This window comes from Lutra lutra, chromosome 18 (genome assembly GCF_902655055.1).
Source record: "Lutra lutra chromosome 18, mLutLut1.2, whole genome shotgun sequence".
NCBI lineage: Eukaryota > Metazoa > Chordata > Mammalia > Carnivora > Mustelidae > Lutra > Lutra lutra.
Genome location: NC_062295.1, coordinates 11,367,523 through 11,387,911, shown reverse-complemented (window position 1 = coordinate 11,387,911; position 20,389 = coordinate 11,367,523). Strand labels below are relative to the sequence as shown.

The 20,389-nt window shown below is 38.9% G+C and overlaps 1 protein-coding gene across 5 annotated transcripts in view; it reads right to left on the bottom strand.

Annotated features, from left to right (window-relative positions):
- MRTFB (myocardin related transcription factor B) overlaps positions 1 to 20,389 on the bottom strand; it is a 250,959-nt gene that overhangs the window by 115,120 nt on the left and 115,450 nt on the right. For all 5 annotated transcript variants that reach the window (XR_007124392.1, XM_047713407.1, XM_047713406.1 and 2 more), the window contains exon 3: positions 7,603 to 7,818. Coding sequence is in view for 4 of the 5 variants with exons in the window: in XM_047713407.1 (XP_047569363.1) it covers positions 7,603 to 7,756 (154 nt within the window). In the remaining variant the exon portion in view is untranslated. The remainder of the gene's footprint in view (positions 1 to 7,602; positions 7,819 to 20,389) is intronic.

Sequence of the window (20,389 nt, the reverse complement as noted above, 5' to 3'; positions counted from 1 at the left end):
GAAATCTAAGGATTATTCTAAGGTAGGAGACACAATGATCGCTCAATAAATACTAATAGCAAAATCACCGTGATTTCCACTCTTGAAATCTGTATTTCAGATTTTTTTTTTTTTTAAATTTTTAAAACCATTTTGGAGAACTGGGTATTCAGATATGCAAGCTTTCCCCTGATACACTATATGCCGGCACTTGGACCACGCAGCCCAGTCAAGAGGCTTCCTCACCATGACGTTGGGATCGTGGCTTCTGTCAAAGAGAGTCTCCTATTTTGTAGCTAGGAATACCCAATCTGCAGAGATCACTGACAAATCCTAGTACTTGTTAGCTTTCTAACTAACCGACGAGAACCAAACGCAAGTTGTAAATCAGACTTTTTATTATTCTTGTTTAATATTCATTAAACATAGAGATCATCTTTAAAACCTTGGGTTTTACAAAACGGACACCCAACTATTAGCATTTCCTTAATGAAAACAACAACATAAATGACCAGAAAAGAAAATGAATAACTTGGGCTTTAAAAAAAGCTAAAATACTATCCTTTAACTGACAGTCTGACGCTATTACAAAAATGTTAACACATACCTGCCAACCCTTAAATACCACGAATAGGGAGAATACTATCCTAAATTAGATACAGTTCTGTTTTGTTGTTGTTTTTTTAGGATAACACAATTGAGTCAATTTCTCTTTCTTTTTAAATATGGGGGGAAAGTCAGACTAATTGGGCGAGCTGGCATGTATGTTTAATAATACATCTGCAAGGAACGTAATAAACAGCGACATTATTAATTTGTATCTGTGGAAAATTCCATCTGTTAACTGAGATGGAAGTTATCTTCCATTCTATCTGGTTCTGCTGCCCAATGAACAGCACAAGGCAGAAGTGATAATGAGATATAAGAACACATGATGCAATGAGGAAGGGCAGCCAGAGAGAGACACATGGGCTGAAAGCTACCATACGGATATTACGATGGGCATACCGTGACACAGAGAGCTTCCGAGACTTACCCATGCTCACAGACTGAGTCAGCAGAGGAGACTGGAGTCCTGACTCCCAAAAGACTACACTTCCTGTTAATAATAGTGAGGGTAGCAGGTGAGGGTAGCCAACAGTACGGATTAATTTAAAGGAGTTAGAAAAACATTGGGTATGATATTCGCGAATTAGGGCGATTATTAACTACAAAGCAAAGAGAAAATTCCAAAACATTTGTTATTCCAACATATTTGTCTTCTTGCTTTGTCTCAACAGTGCCTTATTAGTGCTATCTTAACATAAAATAACAAAGGAAGAAAAATCATGGGTCACTCCCCCTCCCCCTCCCCGTATATTCCCTAAATTTATCAATCTCCTTCAGTCATGGTAGAAAGCAGGTGTCCAACATCTACCCTTCCTCTTCCTTTTTGCTAAGAGAGGTCCCTGTGGTTGGGTTAGGTAGAGCACACAGGCAAGAAAGAGCCCAACTTAATTTTAACAAAGTCTCTTGGCCCACCAGGGGGTCTAATTATAAACCAACTATTTAATTACAAGTAGTCTTAAAAGGTCTAAGTAGCGAGAGTGTTGTAGTTGAGTGATATCTATTAACTAATTATTTATATTATATATGTCCTCTTTAAAATTACTTTCTGAGGGACAGGAAAGACTGTTCCTTAATTAATAAGTTTCCATTTCTTTGCTGGACCAGTGCCTAATGGAAGTCATACAAAAATTATCTCAAATAGTCTATATAAGAAATGATGTACTTCTAGGACTCCGATAACTTTAGAAAACCCTTGTAACGATTTTGGGCAAACATTTTTTAAATATTAAGATAATGTGGTCTCATGCTAGACTGCACTGATAATTATTATTATGTTCTATAATTTACTTTTAATAAACATGTTACGTTGACATTGAAGAGCATTTCTGCAAGAGGTCACAATTTAAAAACTGGGTAAATACTGGATAAATAACTCAAAATGGGGCTTTCAGGTGTGCTAGGCTTGGCCTAGAGTCTTACTAATGCACTCCTGAAACTGGAAGCTCCCTCTACCCCCTCAGCAATGACCACAGCAGGCCCACGGCACTGTTCCGACTCGTCGCTGCAGGTGGGAGAGTGTAAGCTACTGCCTAACCCCACCCCTGCCCCCACCCACATGCTGCTGGGGTGTGTTCCGCGATGCACTGAAGCAGACTACATCTCAGTAACAGCCCAACTGTCCAAACAAGAAACCCAGCGCACAAAAAGGAAGGTGGACGGGGTTAGAGATGCTGATTTACGTTGTGAAACACAACACGCTCTTTAATAGAGAGCTGGTAAACACCATTGCGAAAGAGAGTACCCTACCTGTAAGCTACTTATAGGACTTCGTTTTCATTTTGAAAGGGTCAAGAAATTGTCACAAAGAGAATAGGAAAGCTGCCAAAATTAATCAAGAATTTCCTCTGCAGCTGTCAGGGGGTACACAGTTGGCTTTTAAACATTCAAATTGTGTTTAGTATTAACATGTAGAGCCTAGTTTTTAAAAACATATTAGATATGAAGGAAGATTAATTAAGGAAGTTATATATATCTCTCTTCCCAGACTAAGTACTCTGTCTGGAGTAACTCCTGGAAGCAGAAAAAGAAATTATCTAAATGGGGACGCCTGGGTGGCTCAGTTGGTTAAGCAGCTGCCTTCGGCTCAGGTCATGATCCCAGCGTCCTGGGATCGAGTCCCACATCGGGCTCCTTGCTCATCAGGGAGCCTGCTTCTCCCTCTGCCTCTGCCTGCCATTCTGTCTGCCTGTGCTTGCTCTCTCTCCCTCTCTCTCTCTGACAAATAAATAAAAATAAAATCTTTAAAAAAAAAAAAAAGAAATTATCTAAATGTATCAGACTGTTTATTAACATCATGAGAATTTTAAATATTCAAGATCCTAAATATGTTAACAGTAAAGCCAAGGACAAGAGAATGTTACAGAAAATTACTCATTTCTATTTCTTATAGAAAGGGAAAGCAAGAACCCTATAGTTCCATGTCTTGGTCATTTAGCATCTATTCATTTCCTTCCCATTTATGACACTCTGAGAACATCCTGTCTGGTTGTCTGCTCCAGAGGAAAACAGAAATATTCTCTTTCCTCACCAATCTCCAGTAAGCCATACCATCTTGCGTACATGGAAACAGGGCTCTGTTTCAGACAAATGCTCATCACCTTTGGGCATTTTCAAACACCTGGAGTGACCATAAGCCTAACAGGTAGGTTAACAAGGAGTGGGGAAATGTTTTCAAGGTAAAACATCAAGAAAAGACCAGCCATGAGCAAATGCCATTTATTTTCTATGGTACGAGGCAAGCAATTTTCTTTGGCTGGGTTTCATGGCAAGGCAAATTTCACCTGTCTGCAAAAGTATTAAAACCTGTACTGAATTATTTTCTCTCTAGTATGATCATTCTAGAACAGACTGAGAGATGGTCTAAAACTATTCACTGTGATAAATTTAATGGATGGAAAACCTTAGGAACAAAAATTTAAAATGGGACCATTAACTCAAAAATCCAACCACTGCAGTGACTAAAAATACCAAAGTTTAAAATAAGAATAACAACGAAGTTTCCTCCTTTCTGAGTCCTAAAAACACACGATTTCAAAGCAAATACCGTTTCAAAAAGCCTGTTAATACAGGAAGGGAAAAGTGGCAGATACTATTTTCCACCTACTTGATACTAGTGACAGCTGGGCTGTGGTGCATCCATGGCCATGTTAACATAACCGAGCCTCATCTTCAGAGCTGTACCAAGAAGTATTAAAATACCAAACTGTTTTAAAAGGGGGGGGGGGGTCTACGTCGACTTATCTGCTTTACTGCAAGATAAAGCTGGCAGTGACTTAAAAGCTTAAATTCACCAACCAGCATGCTTATCAGTCTTGCAAATGACCTCAAGACATACAACTATAAGCTTCCTATCTGTGGTCCTCTAAGTGGGGGCACGAGGCAGAGCTGGGCTCTTTCAGGCATGTTGTTTCGATCCACTTTGTCTCTCCTTGCCTTTATAAAGCTACATTCAACTTACAGCACCTGAGCTTTTCCTAGTTTGGCAATAAAAAAATAACCGTCCCTTAGACTGATTTCCCTTTTACTGCCTGTGTTTACCATCTGAAGGAATGCTAATATTGTGTAAAACACCCAAACAGAGCTCAATTTTCCTGTGCAGGCACTGTTTCATTAAAGGTCCATCACTGTATATCCACGCTTCCTTTACTAAGGACTCCCTTGCTGGGAAGAATTATTGGTCTAATCGGTTGCCTTACTTTTGAGGTACCTCCAGTTACGGAATTATTTTGGCCACATTCAGGGGTCAAGGAAAGCCCTAGCTTTTCTTTGGTAAACATCTTTCACATTTCCTGCAACAGTAGGAATTGTCTGCTATTCCGCTGCATTACCAACATAAATATTGGTCAAAAATATAAGGGAAGACCCTGGCGTCACTGCCTAGGTGTCAACCTCTCTGTCCTCGTTAGGTTTACTTATAAGCTATTTGGTGACATGATCCTTCTATACACCAATCCAAACTGAAGTATCTTCATATTCCCCAACTCGAAAAGGAAAGAATTCAAACAAGTGAAATTCAAATGCTTAGGACTAAAAATGAGACACAATCACCAAGGAAATACCTAAATTTGACTATTTCATAATCTAAACAGTACTTTGTATTAATTCACTTTGAGGCCAAGACCTACATTTTATGTATGATATGACTTAAACATGGCACTAAGAAAACTTAAAAAATGAAGAAGTAATGTAAAAAAGTAAGGTAAGACAGTTATGGTTCTTTTATCTCCCTATTGCTTGATGTGATTCCACTCTACTCATAAAACTATCAAAAAGGTAGATTTCTCGGGTGCCTGGGTGGCTCAGTCCATTAAGCATCTGCCTTTGGCTCGGGTCATGATCTCAGGGTCCTGGGATCGAGCCCCACATCGGACTACCTGCTCAGCAGGGAGCCTGCTTCCTCCTCTCCCTCTGCCTGCAGCTCCGCCTGCTTGTGCTCACACTCTGTCAAATAAATAAAATCTTAAAAAAAAAAAAAAAAGGTAGATTTCTGATAGCTGTACAAGGATTCCAGTATGCCTTGGAATATACACACAAGTCAGGCTAATATATCATAAGTCTGAACTTGGGGTGTATGCCTGAATATAAGGTAAGGTTTTTAACTTCCTGATGTCACCTATTAGAAAAGAGGAAACTGCTTTTGGAGTCTTTACATAGCATCTCAGATTATAAGATACTTTTTCATATACTTAATAGTGAACAAAAATGTACCTGAGGAAAACATATTTGCTTAAAAATTAACTCCATTCAAAGCTAATTTTAGGATGTTTATAAAAACATCTTAGTAGGAATCATCAAAAGGGGGGAAAACAAAGCCAACACATTAACTAGTCCCAGGTTATAACCTTAAAACTGAACGTACTGAGTGTTGTTATAAAACAAGACTTTGAAAAACTGCTTTTAAAAAAGTGGAAAAATGCTATTCGGTCAGAAGGGATGCAAGTAACAGTAGTTAATTCTGAGGAAGTAACTAGGTAGCTAAGGGGAAAGACTGGGAGGTGATGTACTTTTCGCTGTGACCCATTTGTACCCTGTACGTTTTAGGGCAGTGACAGTGTTACCTACTCATGCAAAGCAAAACAGATAATTGTATTCTAAAATAGGAACTACAGCCACATAAATGTTATGACCAACCACAAATCACATGAGTGATTATGTTGTAGAGACCGCGAACATACAAGTGCAAGACACACAACGCACACATGCACCCAACCCCACTGGTTCGTCAATGGTAGTCTAGACATAAAATCTCCCATGTCAGATCATGCGTGAACTCAAAACCACTCTACCTCAAGACACAAAAGACAGAAATGAAGATACACCCTGGATTTTAGTGCTGGATGGATGATGCCAAGGGGTTTTGCTGACGATAAAGAAAAAAGCACTTCTCGCAAAGATTCATGGATAAAGTGTAAGCAAGCTGGTTCTGTGAAATATGAGGGGAATAAAGCAATCCTTCTATATTGTTGCACTGCTTCATGAAATGTGATTTTAGTTATATACATGTAACTAAATGACTCAACTAAAATTTTTTACCTTTTATTCCATCTTCCTAAAAATTTATATAGGGAGTCTACCTAATATTCGGGCTAACCTTATATTCAGGCATACATATTTAAGACAACATTCTTGCAAGAGAATGTGGTGTGCTTCATCAAGTAAATCACCACAAAGTATAAACTTTTGCAACATATTTCCCTCCTCTGCTACGTATGACCATTGTCTTGAGTTACTGTATACTCCTGCAGTTTTATACTGGTGCAACTCACATATATTTTTTTGAGGATAATAATCTGAACGTGACACAGGTCTAAAGGTACTAAGTGAATTTGATGACACTTAGTCATGCTTTAGTAAATATGGTTATATTCTGTCAGCCAGTCTTAGAAAGGAAGGCCCCTAATTGATGGAAGGTTCTATAGCCTGAAAAGTCTGATAGCACTTAAGCCAAAATGTTGCTTTACACCACTCACACTTGACAAGGGTTATGCCCAAGAACAAGTACCAGAGACCCTATCTGAAGCAGACAAGTATACTCTGAATACATGTACTAAAGATCGGAGAATCACAGTGTATCATTTTCCTGCATATGATAAGGCCAATAGTGAAAAGGACTGGGAAACAGAACCCAGAAAAATAAGCAACAAGGTACATAAGGAAGTGTTCTAGAAGGGAATGGTTTCATTTCTTCTGGCTTTTAAAACCAAAATTTTAAAAACGTCTATCTGTAAATGTAAAACTCATCAGAACTACAGAAAGCACAATAAATTCAGCTGACATTCTTAATGTGGCCCTTTTAATATATATGCTTGATGTGTTCACAAATTTTAACATTTTATGTTTGTTAGTTTTTACATTATAAGTATTAAAATTAAGTGTCTATTATCTATCCTTACTTATTTACATTAAAAGTCGACAGTACTATATTTTCCGGAGACTCTGACAAGCCTCTGTGACCAATGAAAATTTCCTGAACAGATACCAAATGAATAGAACATATTCATTTTGTACACAATGACAAGCAGTCAAAGAACGACAATATGATCATATCCTATACCCACTCATAGAAAAATAGTCAAATAAGAAATTCTTGTTTTCTTAGTGATCATCCAAATAGCTTAAAGGCTGTCAATTCTGAAACTAAGGTGCCAACACACTGGAGACGGGGAAAGGGGAGGACAGTCTGGTCCAAGCCTCAGTCTGTCTTGCAGGCTACCCTCCAGTGTCGTTGTAGCATGAAACCTGGTGCTAGCGTGGCTGCGCCCAGAGCTTGTTTGCGAGAATACCGCTACCAGATACTTACTGGGGGAATAATGAAAGAACTGAATGCAAAGTGAAGTCTGCCTTACTCAAAACCAGCCAACACCCCAATGAGGCTCTCCCCTCGTGACAGGCTGCCCAATGTAACCAGCCAAAAAAAAAAAAAAAAAAAAATTTACTACCAAACAGTAATCAACTTGGCTCATGAAAAGGGAAGTCTTTAAACCCAGTCCCCACCGCGCATGCTGAAGAGCTCACCGTTCTTCCTCTCATTCAGAGGGGGCAGGTGCTGGCTGGGCTGCAAGGACAGCTCCTGGAATTCGTGGGCAACAGCTTCACTTTGAGGACTCGGGGCAAGATGGGCTAACGGCCCCAGCTCATCCTCGGTGTCTAGTGCCCCTGGGGGATCCATGGTGCTCCAGCGACTGGCGGCGGGCGTCCGAGACCTCTCTTAAATGCGGCCTGCCGAAGAGACTGTCAAGTAAAAACGTGTAAGTAGATGGTACATTGATTTTTCTCCAAGTTACACAAAAATGTTAAAATGGAAACCCTGGGTTCTAGTCCAGCTTCACTGCTGTGAAGCTACTGCCAATTCGTTTACTTTCTCTGGATCGTGGGTTCTTTGTCCAACACATAGGAATAAATGGGCTTCCTATCTAAAATAGCACTTACCAGGTAAATATAAGTTGAAAGGTATTTTTTATATAATTTTTTTATACTGTGGATTAAAGAAAGCTATAGTTATTGATGTCATTAAAGATTTTATCCTTTTAAAAGATTTTATTTTTTTATTTAACTGACAAAAGGAGAGAGACAGCAAGAGAGGGGAGTGGGAGGAGAGGCAGGCCTTCCGCTGAGCAGGGAGCCCAATGTGGGGCTCAACCTGGCTTAGGGGCTGAGCAGTAGGCAGCAAGAAAGCTTACTGAAAGCTGAAAGCTAGGGGTGCCTGGGTGGCTCGGTGAGTTAAGCCTCTGCCTTCGGCTCAGGTCATGGTCTCGGCATCCTAGGATCAAGCCCCGCATCCTAGGATCAAGCCCCGCATCCGCATCGGGCTCTCTGCTCAGCAGGGAGCCTGCTACCCCCCTCTCTCTCTGCCTGCCTCTCTGCCTACTTGTGATCTCTGTCAAATAAATAAATAAAATCTTAAAAAAAAAAAAGAAAGCTGAAAGCTGAAAGGATGGTGGTCCACATTATGCAGGGGTGAAGCATTTCACCAAACTGTTGCCTGTTTAGTAGCATTTCCTAATTCCCAATCACAGTTCATTGACCCACTCTCCTAATGATGGGCATTTGAGTTGTTTTCAGTTTCTATTACAAATAAAAGTGCTATGAAGATTCTTGTCCAAGTATTTATATGGATATATGCTTTCACTTCTCTTGCATAATAAATACCTAAGAGTAAAATGAGTGGATCGTACGGCAACTGAGTATTTAAATTTTAAAGAAACTAACAAAGTATTTTCCAAAGTGATTATGCCATTCTGCAGTCTTACTAGCAGTGAAGGAGAATTCCAGTAGTTCTACATCCTTGCTGACAATTATGGTCAATCTTTTTCATTTTAATTATTTCAATGGGTGTGAAATGGTAACTCAGTGTGGTTTTATTTATTTATGTATTATTTTATTGAAGTATACTTGAGACATTATACCAGTTTCAGATGAACAGACAGTCATTTGGTATTTTTATATATTCAAAATGATCATCACAATAGCTCTGGTTACCAACTGTCACCATATTAAATCATTACAATATTATTGACTACAGCCCCTATGCTACATATTACGTCTCTGAGACTTACTCATTTTATAACTCCAAGTCTTTACTTCTTAATTCCCTTCACCTATTTTACCAGTCCCACCTTCCCCCGCTCGACCACCAGTTTGTTCTATGAGGTCTGTTTCTGTTTTGTTTTTTCATTTTTTCAGACTCCACATCTAAGTGAAATCATACAGTGTTAGCCTTTGACTTATTTCACTTAGCATGATATCCTCGAGGTCCTGTTGTCACAGAAGACAAGATTTCATTCCTTTTTGGGGCTGAGTAATATTATACACACACACACACACACGTACATACAACCTTCTTTATCCATTTATTATCTATTATCGATATCTGGATTACTACAATGCTCTGGCTATTGTAAATAATACTGCTATAAGCATAAAGGTAGTATATATATATATTTTTTTCAATTAGTTTTTTCATTTTCTTCAGATAAATACCCAAAAGTGGAATTCCTGGATCATAGGGTAATTCTATTTTTAATTTTTTGAGGAACCCCCATACTGTTTTCCATAGTGGCTGCCCTAATTTACATTCCCACCAACAGTGTACAAGGGATCCCCTTTCTCCACAACTTGACCAACACTTGTGATTTTTTGCCTTTTTGATGACAGCCATTCTGACTAGTATTAGGTGATATCTCATTGTACTTCTGATAACGCATTTTCCTGGTGATCAGTGACGCTCAGTATCTTTTCATGTGCTTGTTGTCCATCTGTACGTCATCCTGGGAAGACTGTCTATTCAGGTCCTCTGTCCATATTTAATGGACAGAGTTGTTGTTGTTGTTATTTTTGTAAGTTCTTTATATATTTTGGATATCAACCCCTTATGAGATATATGGCTTTACAATGACCTTCATTCAGCAGGCTGCCTTTTCATTGTGTTGATGGTCTCCTTCACTCTGCAAAAGCTTTTAGTTTGATGGGGTCCCATCTGTTTATTTTTGCTGCCCTTGCCTAAGGAGACATATCCAAAAAAATATCGCCAAGACTGATATCAAAGAGCTTACAGCCTATGTCTTCTAGGAGTGTTATGGTTTTGGTCTTGCACTTATGCCTTTAATCCATTTTGTGTTCATTTTTGTGTATGGCTTAAGAAAGCAATCAAGTTTCATTCTTGTGCACACAGCTGTGCAATATTCCCAATACCATTTATTGAAAAGACTGTCTTCTCCCCATTGCATGTTCTTGTCTCCTTTGTATAGGTTAATTGACTATATAGGTGTGGGTTTATTTCTGGTCTATTCTCTTCCACTGACTTACGTCTGTTTTTGTGCCAGTACCACACTGTTTTGATTACTACTGCTTTTCAGTACAGTTTGAAATTCCAGAGTATAATACTTCCAGCTTTGTTCTCTTTCCCAAGAATGCTTTGGCTATTTTGGGTCTTTTGTGGTTCCGTACAAATTTTAGAACTGTTAGTTTCACATCTGTGAAAAATGCCATTGGAATTTTGATACAGATTGCAGTGAATTGGTTGATTTGTAGACTGCTTTGGGTAGTACGGACATTTTCACAATCTTCATTCTTCCAATCCCAAAACACAGCGTATCTTTCCATTTATTTAATGCCATCTTCAATTTCCTTCATCAGTGTTTTATAGTTTTCAGAGTATAGGTCTTTCACTTTCTTGGTTAAATTTATTCTAGGTTATTTTACTGCTTTTGATGCAACTGTAAAAGGGATTATCCTCTTAATTTCTCTGACAGTTCATTATCAGGGTGTAGACATGCACAAATTTCTGTTTATTACTTCTGTATCCGGCAACTCTCCTGTTACAGTCTTTGTTTTAAATTCTATTTTGTGTGATATAAGTACAACTACCCCAGCTTTCATTTCCATTGGCATGGAAGGTCTCCTTTTCCACTGTGTGTCTTTACATTCCGAGTGAGTCTCCTATAGACGGTACATAGAAAATTCTTGCTTTTTTCTATACATTCAGCCACCCTGTCTTTTGATTGGCATTTAAACCATTTACATTTAAAGCAATTATGAGGTGCCTGGGTGGCTCAGTCTGTTAAATGTCTGACTCTTGATTTTGCTCAGGTGGTGGTCTCAGGGACCTGGGGTCAAGCCCCATGTCGGGCTCTATGCTCAGCAGGGAGTCTGCTTGAGATTCTCTCTCTCTCCCTCTCCCTCTGCCCCTCCCTCCTGCTCATACATGCTCATTCTCACCCTCTCTAAAAATAAATAAATCTTTTTAAAAAAATAAAGCAATTATTAATAAGGATGTACTTACTGCCATTTTGTTGTTTTCTGGCTGTTTTGTGGTCTCTCTCTTCTTCTTCTTCTCTCTCTCTTCCCTTTGGTTTGATTATTTTCTTTAGCATTATGCTTAGATTCCTTTCTCTTTCTCTTTTGTATATTTAAGTTTCTTCTTTGTGGTTACCATGAGGTTCATACAACATCTTATATATAGTCTCCTTTAGGTTGATAGTAACTTAATTTTTTAAAACTCTTTATTTAAATTCATTGCAGTTAACATATGCTGTATTATTAGTTTCAGGGGTAGAATTTAGTCCATATAACACCCAGTGCTCATTATATCAAGTGCCCTCCTTAGAGCCCATCATCCAATTACCCCTTTCCACCAATTCCCTCCCCTGCGGCAACCCTCAGTTTGTTTCCTAGAGTACAGCATCTCATATGGTTTGCCTCCCTATTTTCATCTTATTTTTCCTTCCTTTCCCCTATGCTCAGCAGCTTTGTTTCTTAAATTCCACGTATGAGTGAAATCATATGGTACTTGTCTTTCTCTGACTTATTTCACTGAGCATAATACCCTCTAGTTCCATCCATGTCATTGTAAATGGCAAGGTTTCACTCTTTTTGATGGCTGAGTAATATTCCATTACACACACACACACACACACACACACACACACACACCCCACATCTTTTTTATCCATTCATCTGTTGATGGACATCTGGGCTCTTTCCATAGTTTGGCTATCGTGGACATTGCTGCTATAAACCCTGGGGTACATGTGTTCCTTTGGATCACCACATTTGTATCTTTTGGATAAATATCTAATAATGCAACTGCTGGGTCACAGGGTAGTTCTATTTTTAACTTTCTGAGGAAACTCCATACTGTTTTCCAGGGTAGCTGCCAACCAACAATATAAGAGGGTTCCCCTTTCTCTGAATCCTAGCCAACATCTGTTGTTTCCGGACTTGTTAATTTTTTTTTTTTTAAGATTTTATTTATTTATTTGTCAGAGAGAGAGAGGGAGAGAGAGCGAGCACAGGCAGACAGAATGGCAGGCAGAGGCAGAGGGAGAAGCAGGCTCCCCACCGAGCAAGGAGCCCGATGTGGGACTCGATCCCAGGATGCTGGGATCATGACCTGAGCCGAAGGCAGCTGCTTAACCAACTGAGCCACCCAGGCGTCCCCGGACTTGTTAATTTTGATAGTAACTTAATTTTTAATGCATTCCAAATCTTTATATTTTTACTTCCCACTCCATGTTTTATATATTTGATATCGCACTTTATATCTTTTTATTTTATATATTCTTTTACTATTGTACTTTTAATAAAACTACTGTTGTTGGGGCGCCTGGGTAGCTCAGTGGGTTAAAGCCTTTGCCTTCGGCTCAGGTCATGGTCCTAGGGTCCTGGGATCGAGCCCCACATCATGCTCTCTGCTCAGCGGGGAGCCTGCTTCCCTTCCTCTCCCTCTGCCTGCCTCTCTGCCTACTTGTGATCTCTGTCAAATAAATTTTTAAAAATCTTAAAAAAAAAACCCTACTGTTGTCTTTTAACTTTCACACCAGCTTTATAAGTGGCTGATCCACTACCTTTATTACTTATTTACCTTTTCTGGTGGAATTTTTACTTTCATATATTCTCTTTTCTTTTTTTTTTAAGATTTATATATTTTAGAGAGGGGGTGGAAATCTTAAACAGGTTCTTCACTGGGTGTGGAGTCTGACACAGGGCTCAATCCCATGACCCTGAGATCACTACCTGAGCTGAAACCAAGAGTCGAACACTTAACTGTGCCACCCAGGTGTCCAACTTTCATATGTTTTCTTATTAATTAGCGCCTTTCCTTCAGTGTTTAGAGAAGTCCCTTTAACATTTCTTATAAGGTTGGTTCAGTGGTGGTGAATCCCTTCAAGGTTTTGCTTTTCTGGAATACTCTTAATCTCTCCTTCAATTACGAATGATAACCTTGCCGGGTAGAGAATTCTTGGTCGGTGGTTTTTTATTCTTTTCAGTACTTTGAATATGTCATGTCCCTCCCTTATGGCCTGTAGAGTTTCTGGTGAAAAACTCGCTGAAAGCCTTATGGGGTTTCCCCTGGTATGTAACAGTTGCTCTTCTCTTGCTGCTTTTAAGATTCTATCCTTAACTTTTTAGAGATTTATTTATTTGAGAGAGACAGAGAGAGAAAGCGTGTGCGGGTGGAGGGGAAGAGGAGGGGAAGAGAGAGAATCCTTAAGTAGACACCCTGCTGAGTGTGGCATCCAACCGGGGTGGGTGCGGGGAGGGGTGCTCAATCCCTAGGACCAGAGATCATGACCTGAGCCAAAATCAAGAGTTGGATGTTAACCAAATAAGTCATGAAGGTACCCCACTTCACATAATTTTTTTTTTAAGATTTTATTTATTTGACAGATAGATAGCAAAAGTAGGCAGAGTGGCAAGCAGAGGGAGAGGGAGAAACAGGCTTCTCCTGAGCAGGGAGCCCAATATGGAACTCGATCCTAGGACCCTGGGATCATGACCTGAGCCGAAGGCAGCCACTTAGCCGACTGAGCCACCCAGGCGCCCTCACATAATTTTTTTAGCCTTTTCTCTCTCTTCTCCTTCTAGGACCCTTATAATGTGAATGTTAGTATGCCTGAGGTTGTCCCAGAGATCCCTTAAGGTATCCTCACTTTTCACAATTCTTTTCTTCATTTTGCTGCTCTGTCTGGGTGTTTTCCATTTCTTTGTCTTCCAGCTCACACAGTCGTACTTCTGTTTCATCCATGCTGCTGCTGAACCACTCTAGAGTGTTTTCTATTTCCGTTATAACTTCTGTTTGGTAGTTTCTTATATTTTCTATCTCTCTTTGTTGAAGTTCTCTCTGTGTTCCTTTACTCTTCTGATATCACTGAGCATCTTTATGACCATTACTCAGAACTTTTTATCAGAGCGGTTGCTTCTCTTTTATTAAGGTCTCTTTCTAGGGATTTGCCTTGTTCTTTGGTTTGGAACATATTCCTCTGGCTTCTCATTTTGCCTGTCTCTCTGTCTATATATATTAGCCAAAACAAACACCTCCATGAGTCTTTTTTTTTTCCATTTTTTTTCATTGTTCCAAAATTCATTGTTTATGCACCAGACCCAGTGCTCCATACAGTATGTGCTCTCCATGACACCCACCACCAGGCTCACCCTTCCCCACCCTCCTCCCCTCCAAAACCCTCAGTTTGTTTCTCAGAGTCCACAGTCTCTCACAGTACTTCTCCCCCTCCGATTTCCCCCCAATTCACTTTTCTTTCCTTCTCCCAATGTCCTCTGTGTTATTCCTTATGCTCCACAAGTAAGTGAAACCATATGATAATTGATTCTTTCTGCTTGACTTATTTCACTCAGCATCATCTCCTCCAGTCCCGTCCATGTTGCTACAGAAGTTGCGAGTTCTTTCCATCTTTCTGATGGAGGCATAATATTCTACTGTATATATATGGACCACATCTTCTTTATCCATTCATCTGTTGAAGGGCATCTTGGTTCTTTGCGCAGTTTGGCGACTGTGGCCATTGCTGCTATGAACATTGGGATACAGATGTTTCTTTTTACTTCATCTTCTTTTTACTATATCTGTATCTTCCTCCCTGAGTCCTGAAAGCACGGTTTTGTGCCGAAGCTCTGCCATGTGACCCAGAAGCACAGTCTCCCCTGGCTACCAGAACCAGGCACTCCATATGTGTCCCTTGTACGGGTTTGTGAGTGCCTGCCTTTGTTTTAGGGATGTGGTTGCTATGTGTGAAGGGTGGAGCTCAGGGCACTCACCCGGCCTGGTTGTAGTTCAGCCACTGCACAGGGAGGGAGGGGTTTGGGCCGCTTGACTTTCCTAGTTGTGGCTTTGGTCTTTGTGTGGGGTGGGTTGGGGCTCAGGGCGTTAACCCAACCCTTTTGCTGCTGGGATGCTGAGCAGGATGGGTGGGGCGTGAGGCACTTGCCCAGCCCAGTTAAGACATGGGGTAGGGAAGAGCACACCCTCTGGTGCTAGCAGGCTAGAGAGAGGGCACCAAAAATAGAACCAGTCAGTTCAGTCACTGGCAAGTTAGGATGAGATTGCAAAAATGGCATCCACTCGTATTTCTGTCCTCAGATAAAGTCCCTGCAGGTTCCTGTCTCTCTAGCAGCTGCTTTAAAACTAGTTAAGTGGTTCTCCCTCACTTACGGTCTAGGTGCTTTTCAATCTGTTGCTTTTGTGCTACATCTCAGAATGAATGTTTTTGCACAAAAGCCCTTTAAGAGCAGGATCTCCATTCCCTGTAGTTCTAGGGTCCTTCTAGTATTAAGTTCCACTGATTTGCAGAACCAGACATTTTGGGGGCTTGTCATTCTGGTGCTTGCCCCAAGGGTTGGGGTGCCTGGTATGAGGCATAATCCTTTCATGCTTTGAGTGAGTGTTCTGCCCTTGGGGGTTCCCTCCTACTATGGGGTAACCCTGACTGGCTGTTCCTCCTACCCTTCATGATGCCTCTTTTGTCTTTTGTTGTGGAGGCTACTGTTTACCTAGCTCTCGGGTGCTTTTCAGAGGAAAATTATTCCCTATGTAGCTGTAAACCTGTTGTGTCTCTGGGAAGAGGGGAGTTTAGGATCTTCCTATGCTACTCTGAGCCCCTTATCACTGTGATCTCAGTTTGTATTTCCCTAATGAAGCTGAGGGTCTTTTAATGTGCTTATTTGCCATGTGTGTATCATCTTTGGTTAAGTACCTGATCAAATCTTTTGTTCCTTTTTAAAATATATTTAGTATTTATGGAATATATTTATTTTCTTATTATTGTTTTGAGAGCTCTTTATATATTCTGGACAAAAGTCCCTTATCAGATATATGATTTGCAAATATTCTCTCCCAGTCTATGGCTTATTTTTTTTTTATTCTCTTAACACTGTTTTATAAAAAGCACCTGTTTTTAATTTGATGAAGTCCAACCTGTCGATTTTTTTCTTTTCTGAATGTTTTTAGTGTTGTAGCTAAAAAACATATGATTAATCTAAGGCCACAAAGATTATCTACCATGTTTTCTTCTAGATATTTCATAGTTTTGTGTTTTACATTTAAGTCTATGACTGCTCTGAATTAATTTCTGTATATGCTGGGAGATATGAATCAAAGTTTTCTGTCTTTGGCATAAAGGTACATGACTGTTCCAACACCATTTGTTAAAAAGGTTATCTTTTCTCAGTGGAGTTGCCTTTGCACCCTTATTGCAGACCAGCTGACTACATACATGTGGATCTACTTCTTGACTCTGTATTTAGTTCCCAGAAAAGAATGAGCCAGGAAAGAGAAAGTCCTAAATTCTGTGTATGAACTCGGCCCAAGTCTCTGGTGACCCCCTAAATGATGCACATGCAAGGAGAACCCCAACAGCCCGGCTACGGGAAAAAAACCAACAAAAAAACAAAACAAAACAAAACAAAAAACCAGAACTGAGATTTCACTTGCTGCTCACCACAGGAAAGGGAGTGTGCAAAAGTGAGTTCAGCAAAGTTAGTTGCTAAAATAAAACAGGACTGTTAAGAAGAAACCTCACAGAATCCAGAGTCTCCAACTGTCCATCCAGAGTTCCATATTCAACAAAAATATCCTTTAATAATGAAGGCAAAATTGTCACCAGCAGGCACACACTACGAGAAGTGCTAAAAGAATTTCTTTAGGCTAAAGGGAAGGGATACCAGATAGGACCTTGGATCAGAGGAATGAAAAGCATTAGAAATGGTAAACATGTAGATAAAAACCAAAGACTTGTTTTTCCTCCTGCTTTCTTAACTATTACTATTCAAAGTAATATTTATAGCACTATGTCAAGGGGCCTATCATGTACATATTTATACTATATATGACAAGAGCATAAAAGATGGGGGAGGGTAACCATCACAACATTATTACATTTCTATACATTGTAAGAGAGGTGTGCAATCTTAACTTGAAGTCCACGGAGACGTTAAAGTTATATATTGTAATTCCCACAGCAACCATTAAAAAACCATAGTTTTAGCTCAAAAGCCAATATGAAAATTAAAAAGGAACTCTAAAAATACTCAACTAACCTAAAAAAAAGTAACAGAGAAACAAAAAAAAAAAAAAAGAGAGAGAGAGAGAGAGAGAGACAGAGAGATGGGACAAACAAGAACAAAGAGTAAAACAGTAGATCAAAATCTTACTTTATCAATGGTTACCTTAAATGTACATGGACTAATGTACATGATTAAAAGACAGAGACTGACAGAATGGATTTTAAAAGTCTAAAAATGGGGCGCCTGGGTGGCTCAGTGGGCTAAAGCCTCTGCCTTCGGCTCAGGTCATGATTCCAGGGTCCTGGGATCGAGCCCCGCATCGGGCTCTCTGCTCAGCGGGGAGCCTGCTTCCTCCTCTCTCTCTGCCTGCCTCTCTGCCTACTTGTGATCTCTGTCTGTCAAATAAATAAATAAAACCTTAAAAAAAAAATAAAAAAAATAAAAGTCTAAAAATGTCATGCCTATAAGTGACTTACTTTAAATATGAAGGCATAAATAGGATGGAAGTAAAGGGACAGAAAAAGGTCAGGCAAACAAGAAGCCTGAGGTTGAAATGACTACACTAACACCAAGGGAAAAAAATAAAGAAGGAAGGAAGGAAAGAAAGAAAGAAAGGAAGGAAGGAAGAAAGAAAACTAAAAAAGATGTGTTAGGTAGGTACACTTACATGTAAAATGACCTGTTTCACTACAGAATATTAAAACATGGCTCCTAGATTTTTTCAAAATATGAATTTCATTTCAAATTATTTACTCATATAAAATGAAATCTGTCCACAGTAAACTAATTCTAAGATACCAGTACCATATTGCCCTTATAACACTATGATGTACAAACTCTGAACATTAGCATTAATGATTTGAAAGATCCTTTATGCATTAGACTTTAAAATATTTTCATGCAGGATTATTTTTTCTTCATCTTGAAGAACTTCTTTCAACCTATTATTCCTTGACATTATGAGCACCTTAAACTCCCACACGTTCCCTCCAAATTAAGAAAATTATAAGCTAAGAAAATCTTTTACAAAATGTAGCAAAAGGAAAAGAAAAAGTGCTCAAAATTTTTAATTTAATATTCATGAACATTTTTGATTGAGTCTAGACTCTATCTAGTCCCACATTCTACTACCAAATTTGTAAGCTGTCACCCAATATCCACTTAACTGCCTGATAATTTTCTTTTGAAACTGGAATGTAACATCAAACGTAAAAGAACACTGTCCATCCAACAGCCTCTAATTGACATGTTAAAGAAATGGCATTAGAAAGAATTCTTTCACTGGGTCATAATTTAGTTATGAAAGTAAAGCAATCATTTAGCTTTAACTAGAGAAAGTGTGATAAAATACTAAGTTGTCTATAACTGACAGAATGAATGAATACGGAGTTAATACCCTACACACCCATATGGCAAAAGGAAACTAACCCAACAATTACCCAGCACCAGGTCAAAGCACAACATAGCACTAGTAAGATCAACTTGGAATATAGCTCTTCTTCTCAAAAAACAAACCTCTTCATTGTCAGATACAACATCAGAGACAGAAAACAAAAACACCAGAATGAGAGTCTTCTTGTTCATCCATTAATTCATTCATATCTTTTTTTCTGAATGGAGAAGTCAAGATAGCACCAATAATAACCTTGTATTTTAAAAGATGCTGGGCTCTTGGGCTAAGGTAGTCTCAAAATCAGTGCTAACATCTATTTTGAACTGAGTGGAGTACTGAGCCAAATCTCTTTCCACTGTACCTAACTGTTCCTAATGATTAATGCACAAGAAATATTAGTAAATAAAGAGTATATAATCAATGCTATATAAAGGAAACTAAATAATAAGAGTCCAAAGAATATCAATATCAAAATTAATACATTTAACATAAAAATCAGTCAAATGCAGAGACAGAATATCCAAATAAACTCAATAAAAAATGATTCAGCAACACTACAACTGTTGTCCCTGCCCTTTCAAGCTCTCCTGAATTATAAACATTAGGAAAACACCTGGCTAACAGCCAGTAAAAACAAATCTCTAAATTCAGACAAGATAAAACTTGAATCAGGAAGTTCAAAGACAATGTTAATCACATACACAGAGTAATTTCCTACATCAGAAGCAGATTTACTATTAAGTCTGTGATCAAACAAGTTGAAAATTTCAAATCAAATGCACTTTTGAGAAACAGAATTTGGGGTGGGATCAATGCCAGGGTACTTTGTATCAACCTATTCTTGCTCCAAAGCTCCTGGAGGTAATTTGTTAAATAACTAATGTTAGAATTCAAAATTCATTTGCTTCTTTAAGAACTCTTGCCAACTGTATATGTGACAATACTTCCTTAATAATATATTGCTACTTCTATATTGTCTTCTAAATGAAATTGCTTAAGGATATCAGGAATTCAGAGTCAAACCTGTTTATATTTTTATATAAACAATATTCACCTCCTAGTTTCTAACTGGGAGAAAAATTGATGAAGGAAATACTTTATCCAATCTGTCCATACTCACTTTAACAATTAAGATGGAACCAGAAAATGAGAGTTCTTTTTTTTTTTAAAGATTTTTTATTTATTTATTTGACAGACAGAGATCACAAGTAGGCAGAGAGGCAGGCAGAGAGAGAGAGGAAGGGAAGCAGGCTCCCCGCTGAGCAGAGAGCCCGACGTGGGGCTCGATCCCAGGACCCTGGGATCATGACCCGAGCCAAAGGCAGCGGTTTTAACCCACTGAGCCACCCAGGTGCCCCAGAAAATGAGAGTTCTAAAACTGCAAGTTTCTATACAAACATTACTTCACTACACACTACTCTGATGAACTCTTACCATGAAAGGTGTTTTTGTTCCTAATTTTTTTTTTCTAATTTAATTCCTGGTTTGATTACTTGAATGCTCTTATATTTAAAAAGACTGTATAAATTCTAGACTAACATATTTTATGTGAAAGTTACCTTAGAACTGACGTCTAGTGTAAGTACTTTTTTTTTTTTTAAGATTATTTAT